General features: G+C 38.2%; 2 protein-coding genes across 4 annotated transcripts in view; one reads left to right on the top strand and one right to left on the bottom strand.

Moving 5' to 3' along the window:
• The first annotated feature begins 1319 nt into the window (after window positions 1-1319).
• Agxt (Alanine-glyoxylate aminotransferase) lies at window positions 1320-9580 on the top strand. 3 transcript variants are annotated; one of them, XM_028301522.1, is made up of 8 exons: window positions 1320-1418; window positions 6199-6366; window positions 6608-6800; window positions 7005-7170; window positions 7415-7570; window positions 8344-8436; window positions 8869-9117; window positions 9338-9580. In XM_028301522.1, the coding sequence occupies exons 2-8, from the start codon at window positions 6208-6210 to the stop codon at window positions 9489-9491; spliced, it is 1170 nt and encodes a 389-aa protein (XP_028157323.1). In that variant the 5' UTR covers window positions 1320-1418; window positions 6199-6207; the 3' UTR covers window positions 9492-9580. The 3 variants fall into 3 exon arrangements, with proteins under 3 accessions (XP_028157323.1, XP_028157325.1, XP_028157324.1); XM_028301524.1 differs by lacking the exon at window positions 1320-1418 and adding an exon at window positions 3054-3072; XM_028301523.1 differs by lacking the exon at window positions 1320-1418 and adding an exon at window positions 3878-3987.
• Window positions 9581-13011: 3431 nt separating this feature from the next.
• The window catches only part of sog (chordin short gastrulation), an 86899-nt gene continuing 82672 nt past the window's right edge, over window positions 13012-17238 (bottom strand). The window contains exon 16 of the mRNA XM_028301495.1: window positions 13012-15909. Coding sequence (XP_028157296.1) covers window positions 15784-15909 — 126 coding nt within the window. The 3' untranslated portion in view covers window positions 13012-15783. The remainder of the gene's footprint in view (window positions 15910-17238) is intronic.

Below are 17238 nucleotides of genomic sequence, written 5' to 3'. Positions count from 1 at the left end.
GAGTATGGAAGCGGAACAGGAGGATACATAGACATATTTGACGTGACAAACCATCAGTTTGACCGTCAAAAAACATCCTCCTGTGCCGCCCCCATACCTCACGCACTGACTGAGTTAACCAGATCGAAAAAAATATCCATGAAAACAATAAATAGACATTTTTTGTTCATTGAAAATGATCTCTACACTTAAGTACATAGTTTATCTTAGAGTAGGCGCACACCGTTGATTTTTCGTCGGCCGATAGTTTAGTCAGGCAATTGATCAGTATGGGCATGTATGGGAGTGCGCACACTACGCCGATTCGATTTGGCCGATTCTTCATACAATTTAAAATCGGGCACAACTATCGGCCAACTAAAAATCAACGGTGTGCGCATACTCTTACTTTGCATTCAATGATTAGTTTATGCACTTTACTGAAGACATTGCTGTGATGTTGCCTAATGTAGCTGACGTAGAATTCAATTAGGGGGCAATAATGTTTCCATAATACTCCCCCCATGGTTTATGAACCAAATCACTTTTAAAAATGTTACGCACCAGCACGAGGCATTTTCTTAAGTGCTTTCGGTACAGCATTTAATCATATTTAATTCTTGCACATTTTAAAGCGACTCTGTTTTGTTTTTGAGCTCTGGTTGCGTGTTCAAATCCCGCTGAGGACAAATGTTGTTGTGGTGAGCACTAGCAATTATTATACCCGGAGTCATGTGAACATTTATAATAGCTACAACCATGTATCTTTTTAAGTGTGTTTTTAGGTATAAGTTAGCTAGCTATTGTATAATCACTGCTTTTCGTGTTCATGTGACTACTTACATGTTTATAATATAGGTATGGTGGATAGTGAAATTAGGAGATCCGCTGACATAGCCCGACGGATTAGCAAGCTTAAGTGGCAATGGGCAGGGCACATAGTGCGCAGAACTTACGGCCGATGGGGCAGCAACGTTCTGGAGTGGAGATCGCGTACCGGAAAATGCAGCGTGGGATGTCCACCCAGAAGGTGTACCGACGACATCGTAAAAGTAGCAGGAAGGCGCTGGACGCAGGCCGCTACTAACCGGGCAACATGGAAAGCATTAGGGGAGGCCTATGTTCAGCAGTGGACGTCCTATGGCTGAGATGATGATGATGGTCGATAGTGCAACAGATTTATCATTTTTGTTCCATAATAGCACTTAATACAACTACAAAATATGCAGTTTGCATGACGAGCCGTCGTCTGTACTTTGGGTCATCATTGTAGTCAACTTTCCTAACGAGACATAATGAGACCGCACGTTTGGCAGGCTCATTAAGTAGTACGTAATTATAATCTAAAACAACAAGAGCTGTCAGTCTCAATGTGTCCTCAATAGAAATTATCGGTTTAATTGTTGTGATTGTTCTTGGTTAAATTCAGATACCTGCAGGTAAGAAGTGTTTCAAGTGTTATTAAAAATTATAAAAATCTCAAAAAACAATTTAATTTCATGTTATAATACATAAAAACATAATAAATTCAAGAGTTATTGTATAAGTCTCTCCTATTGTAGGTGTATTTTAAGAATGTTTGAAGCAGGTTTTCTTACCTACAAAGAATTTCTTCAGCTATAAAATTTCCATGTAAAGTTACCTGCCTATTTCAGTATATTGTATTCTATTTATAAATTGTTTACTAAATTCTATTCTCGCCAACTTTACTAAACAAGATTCCACTGTAGGTACGCAACGCTGTCATTCGCTCGTCTGAATTCGTCTGCGACTTTCCCAACCTTTTTTAACAGTCGCGTAAAAATTTGAATGTAAAATAAGCCCTGTAACTGATTCGGAGTTCCGCAGCTAGCGGATAGAGAATGGTAACCCAACAAACTATTTCCCCACTGAAAACAGTCCGGAAATTAAACCCAGAGAAAAGTCTCCCGGGACATTAACTCAGAGAGAAAGGGATTTAATTTAAAATTTGTTTCGTGGCTTATATTTGTTTGGGGATGAATAAGTGCTGACACTTTCCGGGTGCACCGCACTAACTGCTTCTTTATTTAAATTAAACATCGGTTCTGGGAATTTAAGGAATGTTAACTTGAAATGGCCTGTTCTGGTTGAGTTGTATGCGAGTGTTAAATTTTGGATTACTGTACACTGTAGACTTTTAGGTTTGTTATTCATCTGATCCAGTATGTTAACATTCCATTTTATTTTTAACAATACGAGTACAATGCAGGAAATATTCTAACTGCACCAATGAGGTTCTTGTTAAGTTTTTCAACATGGCATGAAGCACACACAAAACCAAAACAAAGTTTCGAACTTCTGCCTAAAGTAGTGGCTAAATCTTACTGAAAATGGTAACCAACTGTCTTCAAGTCTTTGTAATGGCATTAGACTTGTCCCTCTTTAAAATTAACTTCATAATTCTATTAGGCTAATCATTTACAAAAGTCGAGACAGACAATGTGAGGATTAACTCTAGTCGCAGCAAAGCAAGCAAGCAGCTTTCTTGGCATCTAGGTACTTACATTCTGGGAAAAGTAGAAACATTATCTTCTCCAGACTAATGATACCTCAACTTACTATTAAAACTATACTTAATTTAAAACATTTCACTTTTAAACGACGCCTCGTTAAATGCGCAAGAAATTTTGCTCTCTGCAGATTATGAGTTAAAGCTGGAATGTTCCAGAAAACTAAAAAGACTGCGAACTTCAGCAGAAAAACTATTTGATTGCCCAAGAACTACTTACCGGGACACGAGAAACCGAACAATTTAATTACATTCGCTATCTCTTTCGTCCGTGACTTGTCTTTTCGTTCTAGGGTTAGCGGGCGACCTAGAAAGTCTAGAACTTTTTACTCTCTGAACGGATTAAGTTTTCGGGTTGTCACATCATTTATCACGAAGAATTATTATGTTTGTTGCTTTTGTAGCTCAACATCAGAAATGTGTTTAAATGTTTTCCGTCTGTTGTGAGCGCCGAAGGTCTTCATCATCATCATTTCAGCCAATGGCAGTGATCTGCTATGCAAGAATGAAGAGCCACAAAGCAAGTCTTGCTAGGTACATTTATAATCATCACTGCCAACTAGGCATACCTTCTATTACTACTTATTATTATTATTAGTGTCAATAAGTTATTAAATAAAGAATTTATTAGCGGATGTCTACACCTTCTCTTGATTGATTTTTAATTGAACAAAAAAATTAATAGCCCCTCGCTTTAGAACACACCTAGCAATACTCACTGCAAGATATTTTTAAGATCCTTTCCTTGCCATATAATTAACAATATTATAACAATACATTTTCCTCCATTCTTGAAACCATTTGTCGTCGAGTAACCCTACACCGTATCTAGGTTCCAGAACCTTGGTTAGTTGGGAACTCTTTTAATTGCACCCAGAGAAGTTTGCAATAAATTGCATAAGTACTGTAAAATACCAGGCGTAGTGAAAAGTTTTTACAATGCTTTAAAAGCCCACTTCTAAACTGAGTGTTTATTGCCAGTCAAGAATAGTTTTATTTCTTGTTTTTATATAAAAAAAGGGGGTGAAAAAGCCTGTAGTTCTCCTGATGGAAAGCGATCATCAAGTCATTTATTCATCAGGAAAGCCCAATATTTTTTTGAAATGAGTAATAGGGTGGGCACTAGACCATTCTGGGGTAGACCGTGAGTATACATAATATACGCGCATGATGTTTATTAGGAAATTAGAACTCTACGAAAACATAGAACAGCTCTGTTTTATCCTACATATTATTATTATGAATACATACTTGACGTTAAAGATAATGAGAATCATAGTTCACCCACAATATGGTGTCACAAAGATAAAGCTTTTTACGTCAGGAGTCCATTATAACTAAACATTTCTCTGATACGGATATAACATCAGTATAAGTGCACAGTTCAGTGCGAACTGTAGGTACGTGTTTTGATAAAGTTGTAAGAAAAGTTTATTTGAATAATAACGTTTAGTGTTAAATTAACCAACATACAAAAAGTGAGTGAGAATTAGTGTTATTTTATTTCTACATTCTCATCATCATCATATCAGCCATAGAACGTGCAATGCTGAACATAGGCCTCCCGAATGATTTCATTATTGAACAGTTGGTAGCGGCCTGGTTCCAGCGCCTTCCTCGCTACCTTTATAGGGCCGTTTTACCTTCTGTGGGTGGAGTGCTATTTTATTTCGAGTTAATTTCTAGGCTTCCAGTTGCACCATCTAACTTTAACTATAACAAACGTCAGCAGGAAGGCCCTGGATGCAGGCTCCTACCAAACGTGCGATGTGGAAGTCATTGGGGGAGGCCTATTTGTTCAGCAGTAGACGTCCTGTGGCTAAAGTGATGATGATCAAACGTCAAAAGACTGTCAAACTCCATTAAAAATATCGGTAATGATGATGCAACTCAGCCTTAAAATCTGAAAGAAAAAAACAAAAGAATTCCTCTGAGCTAACTAAAATAAATTTTTCATATTAGGCAACTTAAGACAATGAATAATTCACAACAGCTAACATGTTTTGTTGGGAAGCGTATATCGATAAATATTTATCGTTTCGTTCACGGTTGATCCGCCTACGATCACATTCTGTTTCGCTCCATTTTCCAGTGGGAGTCTCTGAGGCATCGCTGTTGCAACAAAAATAAAGACCTTACTCTTTAGGCAGGAATTGACATCTCTATCTATTCGAAAAGGAAATCCTTAGACTAGATTAAGGGCTGATTTTTCAGTCGTCGGATTACTTTTAACTGAAGAATAAACTTGTAATTTTGACATATTTTCCATACTGAAACTGTCTTATTCTTCAGAAGTTATCCGACGATTGAAAAATTAGCCCTTAGTATACTGTTATATCAAATTGTTGATGAAACTACATACCTACTATGTGCCTACCTACACAGATAAGCATTGCTTAAAAGATAAATAAAATAATATTTATTGCGCATCACACTGAACCAACTAAAAAAGTTTAAAAGACACGAGTAGGCCAGATTTGATTATTCTTGCTTTGAAAGCTGATATTTTTGTGCCGTGAAAAATACTTAATTATTTATCGGAACACCTACCTCCTAAGCCCCACTTGATATCATATAAAATATTATTATAATCTCAAGAAAAAGAAACGCCTGTAAAATTTTCCTCAATCTTAATCTGGATTATCCGATATTACACCTTTTACAATATGAGCGAAGCGTAAATGGATTTAAGGCGATCGTTCGTTATTCTTTCATAACCGCCCACGTTGACGATGAGACGGGGTGACCTGAATTCTATGTAACCTATTTTATACCGCATTAAATTTCCAAATAATGCTTTTATAACTGAGATGGATATAAGACAAAACCACTTCAGCCATTAACTAAAAATTTGCATGTTTAACTAATAACTATTGTACACTTCTAATGCAAATAAATACTACCTATTCTATTCTATCCCATATTAAAGTCTTCTACACACAAGAACGTTTATCAATACCTACTATTGACAACTAAAATTAATGATGACATTTACTCAGCTTTCTCAGCTTTTCCGACTTTTTCAGTCTACAATCAACTTGTCCACTGGATGTTTCGTTCTTTCTAAATCTTGTCATTATCAGTCATTTAATAATCTTTGCAGGAGCGCGACCCTCTCTAATTTACTAGAAGTAAATGGAGATCAAAATCTTGTAACTAAACATTATTGAAAGCAGTAGCAAAATAAAGTCGCAGTCGAACAAACTCAAGAAACTATCAAAACGAAATCAGCGAGCGCTTCATTATAAAATCCTTGCGGAGAAATATTTTCAATCAGCACGAGTGTTATTCCCAGCGTCGGGCGACGCGGCTCGTCGCGCGTCCTTTGGGAAGCCGGGATAGCGGAGACAGTCGCGCTGGGAATCGAATCAATTTGTCGTAGCAACATTGCGCTTGTTCACGTTCCACGTCTCAATCTTGCACAGTGCTTCTCAACTATTGTCGAACCCCCTTTGCATGAAAATAATGATGATAAATTATTTTTTTATTCAATTTGACACTGAGGTAGTTGTTAGTGTGCCAAACTACTTCTACTAAATTTGTACCGTCGGAATTTTTTACCCCCAACGGAGGTGTTCTTGAAAATTATGATCAGGCCATTTGAACCCATTTTCTTAACATAGAACCTGTAAGTTAAATTCTACGCTTTTTATATTCATGTGACTTTAACGAATTCCTCTTCTTTCTAGATCACAAACATGAGTTCCCAAAACTTCACCGTAGCTCCTCCCAGGATAGTGGACCGTCATGTTAGAGAGACCCTGTTCTGTGGGCCTGGGCCCGCTAACATGTGGCCTTCCGTAAATGAAGCCATCACGAGAGATCTTATATGCAACATGTGCGATGAGTTCTTCAATGTAAGTACAACTTTATACCATTAGCGTATCTAGGCTTATTTTTCAGGGTGGGCTAGTTCCTGATCATAACCCAATATACTTATTATTTTAAATTTAATATTCCATGCAAATATGGAACTTTATTCCTGGGATTGGCACAAAATGACAGATTACCAGAAACGATAACTGAGAATTTTGAGGCTGAAACTTTGTATATTATCAGTACCTACTTCTATCTCTAAAATTTATTATTTTTACACAGGTAATGGATGACATTCGTGCTGGAATCCAGTACCTGTTCCAGACTCAAAGGAAGTTGGTTCTGGCGATGAGTGGCTCAGGACACTCCGGCATGGAGGCGGTCATATGCAACCTGGTTGCTCCTGGGGAAACCCTACTAATTGCTAAAAGGGGAATGTGGGATTTACGAGCTGATATTATTGCTAGAAGATACGGTAATATAACAATTTTTTATTACCAAGAATACTCACTTTACCCTTTTTACTCTTTACCTGTAAAAACCTTAAACATTATTTGAGCTGTATTTTCTTGTGATGAAGTCCAAAAATAATTAATATCTCCAATGCCATTCACTGTGCTTTGGTGCTATGACTTTAATTTTCATTTACATTATTATTGATGTTTTATTGTTATTTTAGGCATAAAAACGGTTGTGGAAGAAATTCCAGTCACAGAAACATTCTCTTTGGACCATTTGGAATCTATGATCAAAAAAGTTCGACCAACAGCTTTATTCATCACACACGGAGACTCCTCCACTGGATCGGTTCAAAAAATTGAGGGACTTGGTCAAATATGTCACAAGTAAGTCCACAGCAAGTTCCACTTCAGATGCACAAACAAACCTCTCAAAGTGGATTAATAGCCTTTAAACAAAAGAAGACTAGCTGAAGTAAAAAGTAATATTATTGTATTTTGATTGTAACGTACAGATCACGGTAGGCACATCATGCAAAAATCTCTAAGCAGCTGAAATAAGAACGACTTTGCAAAAAAATATTATAATCTGATGTGCTGTTCTCTCGGCTTTGACCATTCTTTGCCACAGGTATGGAGTCCTCTTACTGGTAGACACAGTAGTGTCAATAGCTGCAGAGCCATTCTTCATGGATGCGTGGGAAGTCGACGCAGTGTACTCGTCTCCGCAAAAAGCAATGAGTGGCCCTGCTGGGATATCACCAGTTGCCTTTAGTGCTTTGGCTGAGTATGATAATGAATTATAACTACTCATTATAGTATCCTCTCCAACCCGTCTAATTCTGGCCAGCGTGGGAAGACCCAACCAAATCTTCCAGTTTCCTCCGCAAAAGCCCATGAGTGGCCCTGCTGGAATATCACCAGTTGCCTTCTTGTTGCTCTTTGGCAGAGTGTTATGGAATTATACACATTCATACTATCCTCCCCAACCAGTCTAGTTCTGGTCAGTGTAGAAAACACTTCTAATGCAAATAAATACTACCTATTCTATTCTATCCCATATTAAAGTCTTCTACACACAAGAACGTTTATCAATACCTACCTACTATTGACAACTAAATGTGATATGATATTAATGGTGACATTTACTCAGCTTTCTCAGCTTTTCCGACTTTTTCAGTCTATAATCAACTTGTCAATTGGATGTTTCGTTCTTTCTAAATCTTGTCATTATCAGTCATTTAATAATCTTTGCAGGATCGCGACCCTCTCTAATTTACTAGAAGTAAATGGAGATCAAAATCTTGTAACTAAACATTATTGAAAGCAGTCGCAAAATAAAGTCGCAGTCGAACAAACTCAAGAAACTATCAAAACGAAATCAGCGAGCGCTTCATTATAAAATCCTTGCGGAGAAATTCCAGATAAATCATACATTTGCCTCTGGTCATTTTTTTATAATTCTTTGTCTTTGTCCAGAGGATCAAATCTATTGAAAAAAAAAACATTTTTAAATATGAAACAACTTTTTTTTATAAACGCTCTTATTTCACATTTCAGGAACAAAATTAACAACAGAAAACATGAACCACCATTTTATTTTGACATCAAAGAGTTGGCTCTTCAATGGAATTGCTACGAAAATGCGAGAAAGTAAGTGTTTTTTTTTATTCATGTAAAATGTATAAAGGTACGCCCAAAGGGCGATCCGGCAAGTCGCCCACGTGCCAACTCCAAATTAAATTAAAAGGTGTACACTGATAAAATATGAATAGACAAATATTTGTGTGTACTATGAACATAATTGCATACTGATCCGAGTATTTTCTATACACAATCACTTAAGCTGGATTGCACGATCTTACTTTAACTTTAACAAACGTCAAAAATCTGTCAAACTCCATACACAAATCATCAGTTATTGTTATAGTAACGGTTAAAGTTAGATGGTGCAATACAGCCTTAGTATGTACGCTACAAAAATTGCGTATATTTATACCGTTATCTAGTTATTATTTATAAAATAACCAAGGACAACACTTATTATTATTTATAGCAAAAATGTCTAACTTTAATTTCTTCCAGATACCATCATACAGTAAGCACACCGATGCTGTGGGCTCTCCGCTGCTGTCTCCAAGAAATTGCCAAAGAGACTCTCCAGAAGTCCTGGGAGCGCCATGCAGCTGTCAACAAATACTTCAACCAACGCCTGGGAGAACTCCCCGTAACGTTCCTCATTGCTAATCCTGAGGACCGATTGTCAACTGTCACCACTATCTCCCTCCCTAAAGGCTACGAATATCTGGAGGTCATCAAGTACATGAGGGAAAAGTAAGTAAATTCTGTCTGCTCTGAAAGATTGCTCGTACATGTTTTTTTCCCGAGGAGCAAAATCATCACTTTGACAAAGTTCCTTGAACTATTTATCGTGCATCCTCAATAAATACTTGTCAGTAGTTCCAGAGTGACGCAAAAATACATTACGCCACTAAAATGTAAACATTATAATACACTCAGTATATTATAAATAATATTATGTCATTGTTTTCAGGCACGACATTCTTATCTTCGGTGGGATGGGCCCAACAGCGGGCAAAATCTTGCGCATTGGTGTGATGGGGGTCAACTCCAGCGTCAAAACCGCTGACCGGCTGGTTGCTGCTTTGGCTGACACATTGAAAGCACTGAAGAAGTCTTCACTGTGATTTAGTTTAGTTAAGTGTGTCTTTAAGTACGATAATGATGATTTTAAATATGCAGTTGGATGGCTTTAATAAATTCAAATTTTAAGTTACACTATATTTTATTCATCAGGTGGGTAATTCAAAATTGCAAAACTTTTCAACTTCGTCGAAATAAAGACCGAAATTCAATTAGTTATCAATTAAGGATTTTACACACAATTACACAAACCAATCCCCGTTAACCCTGTTAGACATGTTTCATTTTTTGATTCGCTAAAGTGAATAAATAGGTCAGTGAAGCTGAAATCAGTTTCCTAAAATACGACAAAATACACCCGAAAACTTCTTTTTAGTTACAACCTTACAAGTTGTGCAGTGAAAAGCATCTGTGACGCATGTTTTCTTACAAGTTTGAGAAACACTGACTTTACAACATATTCTCAATACACTCTTATCTCAAACAGGAGCTCATCACGACGAACGTATGCTGCACTATTGACCTCCTTTATATCTGTTTGTATCGTTTTATCGGCGTAACGAAATAGTCTTATAATGCTGTTCTAAATAAAATGTGAACTTTAAATACTAGTTTTGGAGTCTATTATAATCTATTGTTTTAAAAATGCTTTATGTTAGGCTATTTGATGAATACTATATTTACTATTATTTAGGGGTTAGAAAATTAAGTTAGCAATCGCTACAGTCAATAATCGTGAATCAATTTCTAATGCTTTTAATAATTTAGGTACCACATTTTCTGAAGGATCTAAAATTCTAAAGGATCTTTAGGTAGGTACAGGATTATACAGAAAAAAGATCTCCCAATCATCATTCAAAACAACTTTTTTTTATTGACCTTGATTAGTTTGCAAAATTCTAGCTTTTCATACAAAATCATTTGTTGCACAACATAATTTAATTTAAAACTGCTCACTTTGATGATTTTAATAAGATTTAAATGGTATAACCCTCGTTAAGAAAGACCTCTGCTTTGGTTTCAATCTAATGTAAAACTAAACTTAAGAAAATATCAGACTACAAGAAGCTTTAAAAGAAAGATACTACATAGTTAGTGCTTACCGAAAAGAAATAAATGTAATAAGTGTCATTTAAATTTGTACATAATCGCTGTGTTGTAAAAATGAGCCTTGGACTCCCACTATAATTTCGATGCGCTACTTAAACAAGGGATATGTCGTAGCACATAAAGAAACTAGAATTAAAGAATTTGAAGATTATTTTATTTTTCATAATATTGACATCTAAATAACTGAAGGGAACCAGTATACGTTGTAACTAATTAATATTTTATGTACTCGTAAATTGATGCAAGCAAAAGATGGTAGTTTGCAGATTATAGCTGGGTAGAGGAGACACGTAGAGCGCGTAGGTAGAGCGTCGTTTGTTGACAATCTAAACGTAAATATTGATATTTAATTGGAAGAATATTATTTAAAATAGTATTTGAGGTTTTAGACGTGCAATCAAATGACGATATCCACAACTTCCCCGCGACATTATTAAAACAATTGCTAAACCGCGGCTTGCTGCGAGGCTGGCAAGCGTTAGCCGCCCAGGGCGCGCGCGCTTGCCAAATGTACCGATAGCAGCCCGAACATTCGGGCAAATTTACAGCCACCCTATTAGCACTAAATCTAAACATTAACCCGAATCCGTAACCGAATGTCGGTCACGAGGGTGGATAATTTCACACGAGCTTTTGGCTGATGCCGTCCCATAAACATGTGATGCTAATAATCGGATAATGGATGTAGGTGCTTACTACGTGTGGTTACTGCCAGCGGTTCACGTTTTGATTGTTATAGCTTAGAAACCCTCTCAATAATGTTACTTCTGTTTTGTATCAATTCGCCATACGCTGAGCCTTTGTTTGTTTACTCTACTCAATAGGACTTTTTGCATTTTTTTTAAATAGTATTCGTTGTCTATTATAGGCACGCTGGATCATGAAGATCTTTGCAATGGCAGTGTGTAAGTTAAAATGATAACTATAGCCCAAACCATTTATGCTATGCCCAAAGTTTCAGTGTTTTTGCATGGAGACAAGAAATTAGCTCTACAACGTGAAAAATAGCTTTTACTTCATTTTATACCTCCTGTCAAATATTCGGCTTCTCCAACTGGGCTGAAGATTTAGCAAATTAATCTGAAAGAGACGAATGATGAATGAAGAGATGCAATAGAGTTATTACCTATAACAATGTTTAGTCAATCTTTAACTGAATTTTCAGGATAATCAAAATTTCAACTACAGCCTATGGTAGTGGCTTTAACAAATTAATCGGCTTCTGCTAATCGAAAGTACAAAATAACGTTAAGCCATGCAGATATTCGGCATGCTAATAACACATATATACGCTAACCGCATGTGGATAACGTGACCGGCTTACATTCCGTTATTAAAACGACCTAATAAAACTGTCCATTAGTTTGAAAACTGTTTGTATTAGCATTTAAAGTAATGAAATCATCAAAACAGATAGCAATCTGCAAATGACCAGCTCCCGAGCCATTTTATTGACCATTCGGCTAATATTGCCATTTCATTTGTCAGGCTCGTTTTAATTACGGGCAAGTTTAAATCACTCCAAAAGCTTACCGACGCGAGTAGGTAATAACGTAATGACATAACTTTGAAATAATTGTCGTTTAAAGTATTTTTAACGCAGAATCGCTAAAATCAAGTGGCAGTGAGCGGGGCTCATAGCATGAGTGGCGAACACGAGCCGGAAGACGTAGCGTGGGCAGGCCTCCCACTAGGTGGACCGACGTTCTGGTGAAGGTCACGGGAGGTGCCTGGATGCGAGCGACGCAGGACTGGTCTTTGTCCCCTTGGGGGAGGCCTTTGTCCAGCAGTGGACGTCTTTCGGCTGAAACGACGACGAGCCTTTACCTATTGTAGAAAGCTCTTTACTTTGCCTAGAGGCATTGTTCTAATGGCATATTGTTGAGTCTATTAAGATTTAAGAGATGTTTACTAATAGCTGGAAAAAAACAGTTTTTCGGTAGATTTGATTTAAATACCTACATAATGTTGGAAACAGCATTACCAGTTCGTTCGTCAGAAAGACGTCCACTGCTGGACAAAGGCCGCCCCTTGCCAGTCAAGCATTGCCAGTAACGCGGCATATATGAGAATTCAAGAAGCTTTTGTTTAATTCTTTAGAAGTTAGGAATTTACATAGGAATAAAAGACAAAATGTGTTCACAGGTAATTTATTTCATATCAGAACTGTTCGACAATTTATAAACTATTGACTGGATGCACCTAGCCAACCCAAAATTTTATAAAATGATGTTTAAAACACAAAATTGTGGATAATTATTTGTTTCGACGAATTGATAATAAAATATAGATTCAGAAAGTTAAATATCATCTCATAAGTCCACATAACGGGAGTATATAACTCTAATATTATTAAATAGAAAAACAATGCAATACAAGCGACTTCATAGTATCCTTTATGGCCATTAGTTATGTTATTTGCAAGCCATAGGTGTCTACTTTTCTATTGTTAGATTATACAAAAAAATATTATCAAGATAACTCTTTGCTTAATCGAGTGATATTCTCATAATGTCAAAAACAAATCTTAATATAGCCAATATAACACTATAATACATTTTGCTCACAATTTTGATGGACTAGAACCCACAACGAAACGAAAATTTTTATTTTACAAAGTTTACAAAACACTTTTTGGCAACATATCGGAAATAATTCCAAAAATCTTGAAACAAAATATCGTAGAGGTAAAATACTAAGGCCTCATGAGTATGAAATTAAGTGTCTATCAATAATGGAATAACAATGAAGAAATATAATGAATAATAATTACATTTTGCTCCACGTCGTAAACAAGTGAATGTATGAATTTGTAACCGAGGCCTCTTAAATGAAATTTTATGACAAACATATCTCTATCTAAATGGCATTCATTTCCATCACATCAACACATTATTTGGACTAGCTTCCTTAATTACGTAACTAATAGTTAACCTAGTAATTAATCAAAACTAGTCACGAAATTCGCATAGACTACCTTATCTACATCCATTTTAAACGGTACAATCTTTATTGTTATAAGTATAAAATTGTATACATGTTAAAAATATGATATCTAAACCAAATATTACGTAGTATTTACAAGTTTTATGATAATGAATAGGTTATCTAAGATGTACAGTGTAACCACAAAATTGAGCTCTATTGCAAAAATTGCGTTTTAATATACCAATAGAAATAAGTACTTAAATCATACAGGTTTTGAGTAGTAATTATAATTTTAATTAGTCGGTCAATTTGTCTGGTCAATTTTGTGGTTCCATTACAATATCTACTCCCTATTCCGACACAGGTTATAATCACTAATTATGTAGGTAATAAAAGATACAATTTTCATCAAGTGTACATAATACAATCGTGTGTTTAATAATTAGATTATTACAAAACTAAAAGCAAATGCACAAACAAGACGACCTAATAACACAAGTTTGTAATGGTTTAAACACGAATACCTACACGCGCCGTGTTCCCGTATCGTTCATATTAGTAAAGTAAATAAATATGCACATAAGTAATAATTAAAGTAATAATTTATATTTACATTAAGAAAATATGGCACATCTTTATCGACCGCGCTCGCACCATCTGAACACCGAGCGATCGAGCCGTCGACTTAACACTACAATCGTATCAGTATCGGAAAATAACGTTAATGCGCCTTAAAAATTTTGGGACGTCTCATAATACCAATTAAAATACCGGTGGGTAATTAAATATTCACTCCGTGTAACGCTACACTGTAAAGCTACCGTCGCCGAAGCCGAGACATCGCGACCGACTCTACAATTTATAAGTCATACGATGCTGCACCGCCACTGAGCGTGAGCGCTAGAAGACACGCTAAAGACATTAGTCAAGTCAAGATTACGATCCTATCACGCTTTTGTCAAGCCATGTTTGAATGTCATACCCTGTGGAACACTGGTGCTGATAGAGCCAAGAGCCAAATTACAGCTGTCAAAAAAAGATTTTCAGCATAATGTCGTTGACTGTACATGCCTACGACATGATAACACGCAATAACGCAGTTCTTATTTATCGAACACACCCACGTCCCACAGATGTCACGATGGGTCACCTCCAGTCATATTTATAAGTGCTGTGATAGTGAGGTATCAGCTAAAGCTGACACCTTTAACCAAGAGCATAGTTTATCATCTGATCTTGTTATACACTGGGTTAAAACCTTAATTCACTAACATAACTTCAATTCTATGCTTAATAGAAAAGTCACAACTAAATAATTTACACTACCCTATCAGTACTATATCAGCCAACAGTCCAAAGTCTTCAAATGCACCCTAAAGCTAGACACATTCGAATCGTACACTGAAAACAAGAAACATTCTAAGTGGTACCGTCCAAAGTGCGAGTCTGCTCAGTGGCGCGATGGCGTTGCAATAGGAATCATCCTAAAGCTAAACACATTCGAATTGACTCCAGCCCGCTCAGTGGCGTTACAATGCCGCATCCTAAAGCTAGACACATTCGAATCGTACAATTCAGTTTTTCAGTCTATAGCACTCACATCAGCTCAGCTGGGGCGCGTCAGTGGCGTTACAGTAGGCCGCATCCTAAAGCTAGACACATTCGAATCGTACAGTCAGTCCAAAGTGCCCCGCTCAGTGGCGCGATGGCGTTACAGTAGGCCGCATCCTAAAGCTAGACACATTCGAATCGTACAGTCAGTTCAAAGTGCCCCGCTCAGTGGCGTTACGTAGGCCGCATCCTAAAGCTAAAGCCCGATCTGCGAGCACGTAGAATTTTGTCCAATGACCCCAAGCTACCCATCCTTAACTACGCGCGAGCAATAAGAATGGGTAGCTTGGGGTCATTGAACAAAATTCTACGTGCTCGCAGACCAGACTATAGACACATTCGAATCGTACAGTCAGTCCAAAGGTCCCCCGCTCAGTGGCGTTACAGTAGGCCGCATCCTATAACTAGATACAACACATTCGAATCGTACAGTCTATAGCACTCACATCAGCTTAGCTGGGGCGCGTCAGTGGCGTTACGTAGGCCGCATCCTAAAGCTAACACATTCGAATCGTTCAGTCAGTTCAAAGTGCTCCGCTCAGTGGCGTTACAGTAGGCCGCATCCTATAACTAGATACAACACATTCGAAAGCTTAGCTGGGGCGCGTCAGTGGCGTTACGTAGGCCGCATCCTATAGCTAACACATTCGAATCGTACAGTACATCAGTCTATAGCACTCACTGCGCTCAGCTGGGGCGCGGCGGCGCGCGCTGGCGGCGGTTCCGCGCGCACGTGCAGCACGCGTCGCCGCGCCGTCGCCGCGCGCACGCCGCGCGGCTGCAGCGCTTGCGGACGCACGTCAGCTCGCCGTCCTGGGGAAGGAATGACAGTTCAAATTCTTCTTCTTCTTGTCGTGTCGAAAACAAACCTACACAGTGTCAGCCCAAAATTGTTCGGGAGCCGCCTTACAATAATATGACTATAAGAAGGCCTATGATTCGGTGCCTCATTCATGGCTAGAGAGGATTTTAGAGTTGTATAAGGTAAATGCAACTCTGAGATCCTTTTTAAGCTCATGCATGGGGCAGTGGACTACAGTCCTTCGGCAGCCAGGTGGTAGTGAGAGGTCTCCTGATCCATTGAACTTCATAAGGATTGAGCGAGGCATTTTCCAGGGTGACAGTTTGAGTCCCTTATGGTTCTGCCTAGCACTGAATCCTCTTAGCACTCTGTTAAAGGATTCAGGGCTTGGTTATCGGCTTCGAAGAGGGGGTGAGGTCATTAGTCACCTGCTCTACATGGATGATCTCAAGTTGTTCGCACCAAAACGACAAGACCTGGTGAAGTTGCTAAAAACCACACAGGTATTTAGCAACGCCATCAGGATGGAGTTTGGTGTAGACAAGTGTGCGGTCTTACATGTGGAGCGGGGAAAAGTTGTGAATTCTCCGAATTTACAACTTTCTGAGACAATGACACTCAAATCTCTCTCCGAAACTGAGACCTATAAGTATCTTGGTATGTCAGAATCGTTAGGTATATCGGGGGAGGGGGTAAGTGCTTTGCTTACTTTTGATGACAACGGGGGCGGGGGGGTAAAAAATGGTAAGAAATCTGCTTACGTAATACTTGAATGGCCCCTTAGACCATTGTGCGCTATTTGATCTTCCTATTCCAACCGCTCCAGATCCCCCCAGGTAGCAGCAGCCTATCTCTACAGGCCTTCTGCAGCGACCCTGGTGATTGGAGAATTTGAGCCTGTTGATCTGCTACGCTTCTGCACTCCTTGTGCACTTGCTGTGGTTTTTCTTCTGCCTCCATGCATCTTCTGCACATCAGGCTGTCTAAACAGTTATACTGTGTAGGTGTTTNCCACGCTTGGCAGGCGGGTTGGAGATCGCAGTTTAAAAGATTGATGTTTTTCAGAGAGCGCTGCTGCCCATTCTCTGTTTGATGTGTAGTCCCTAAGTCGCCTCTTACGACACCCGCGGGAAGAGTAGGGGTTGGTGACAAATGTATTCTACTCTGCTGTCACCACACGGCTTTCCACAGACCCGTCACATAAATTAAAATTCATCATTTCAATTTCTGCCCGGCCGGGAATCGAACCCGGGACCTCTCGGCATAGTAGTCCGTTCTGAACCACTACACCAAACGGCCGACGAAGTTTAAATTCTTCGTGTCGAAAACAAACCTACACA

The sequence above is a fragment of the Ostrinia furnacalis genome, unplaced genomic scaffold, assembly GCF_004193835.3.
Source record: "Ostrinia furnacalis isolate ACB-3 unplaced genomic scaffold, ASM419383v2 OfSCF0932, whole genome shotgun sequence".
In the NCBI taxonomy this organism is placed as follows: domain Eukaryota; kingdom Metazoa; phylum Arthropoda; class Insecta; order Lepidoptera; family Crambidae; genus Ostrinia; species Ostrinia furnacalis.
Note: the sequence above shows the minus strand (reverse complement) of the source record. Positions and strands in the feature narration are given on the sequence as shown.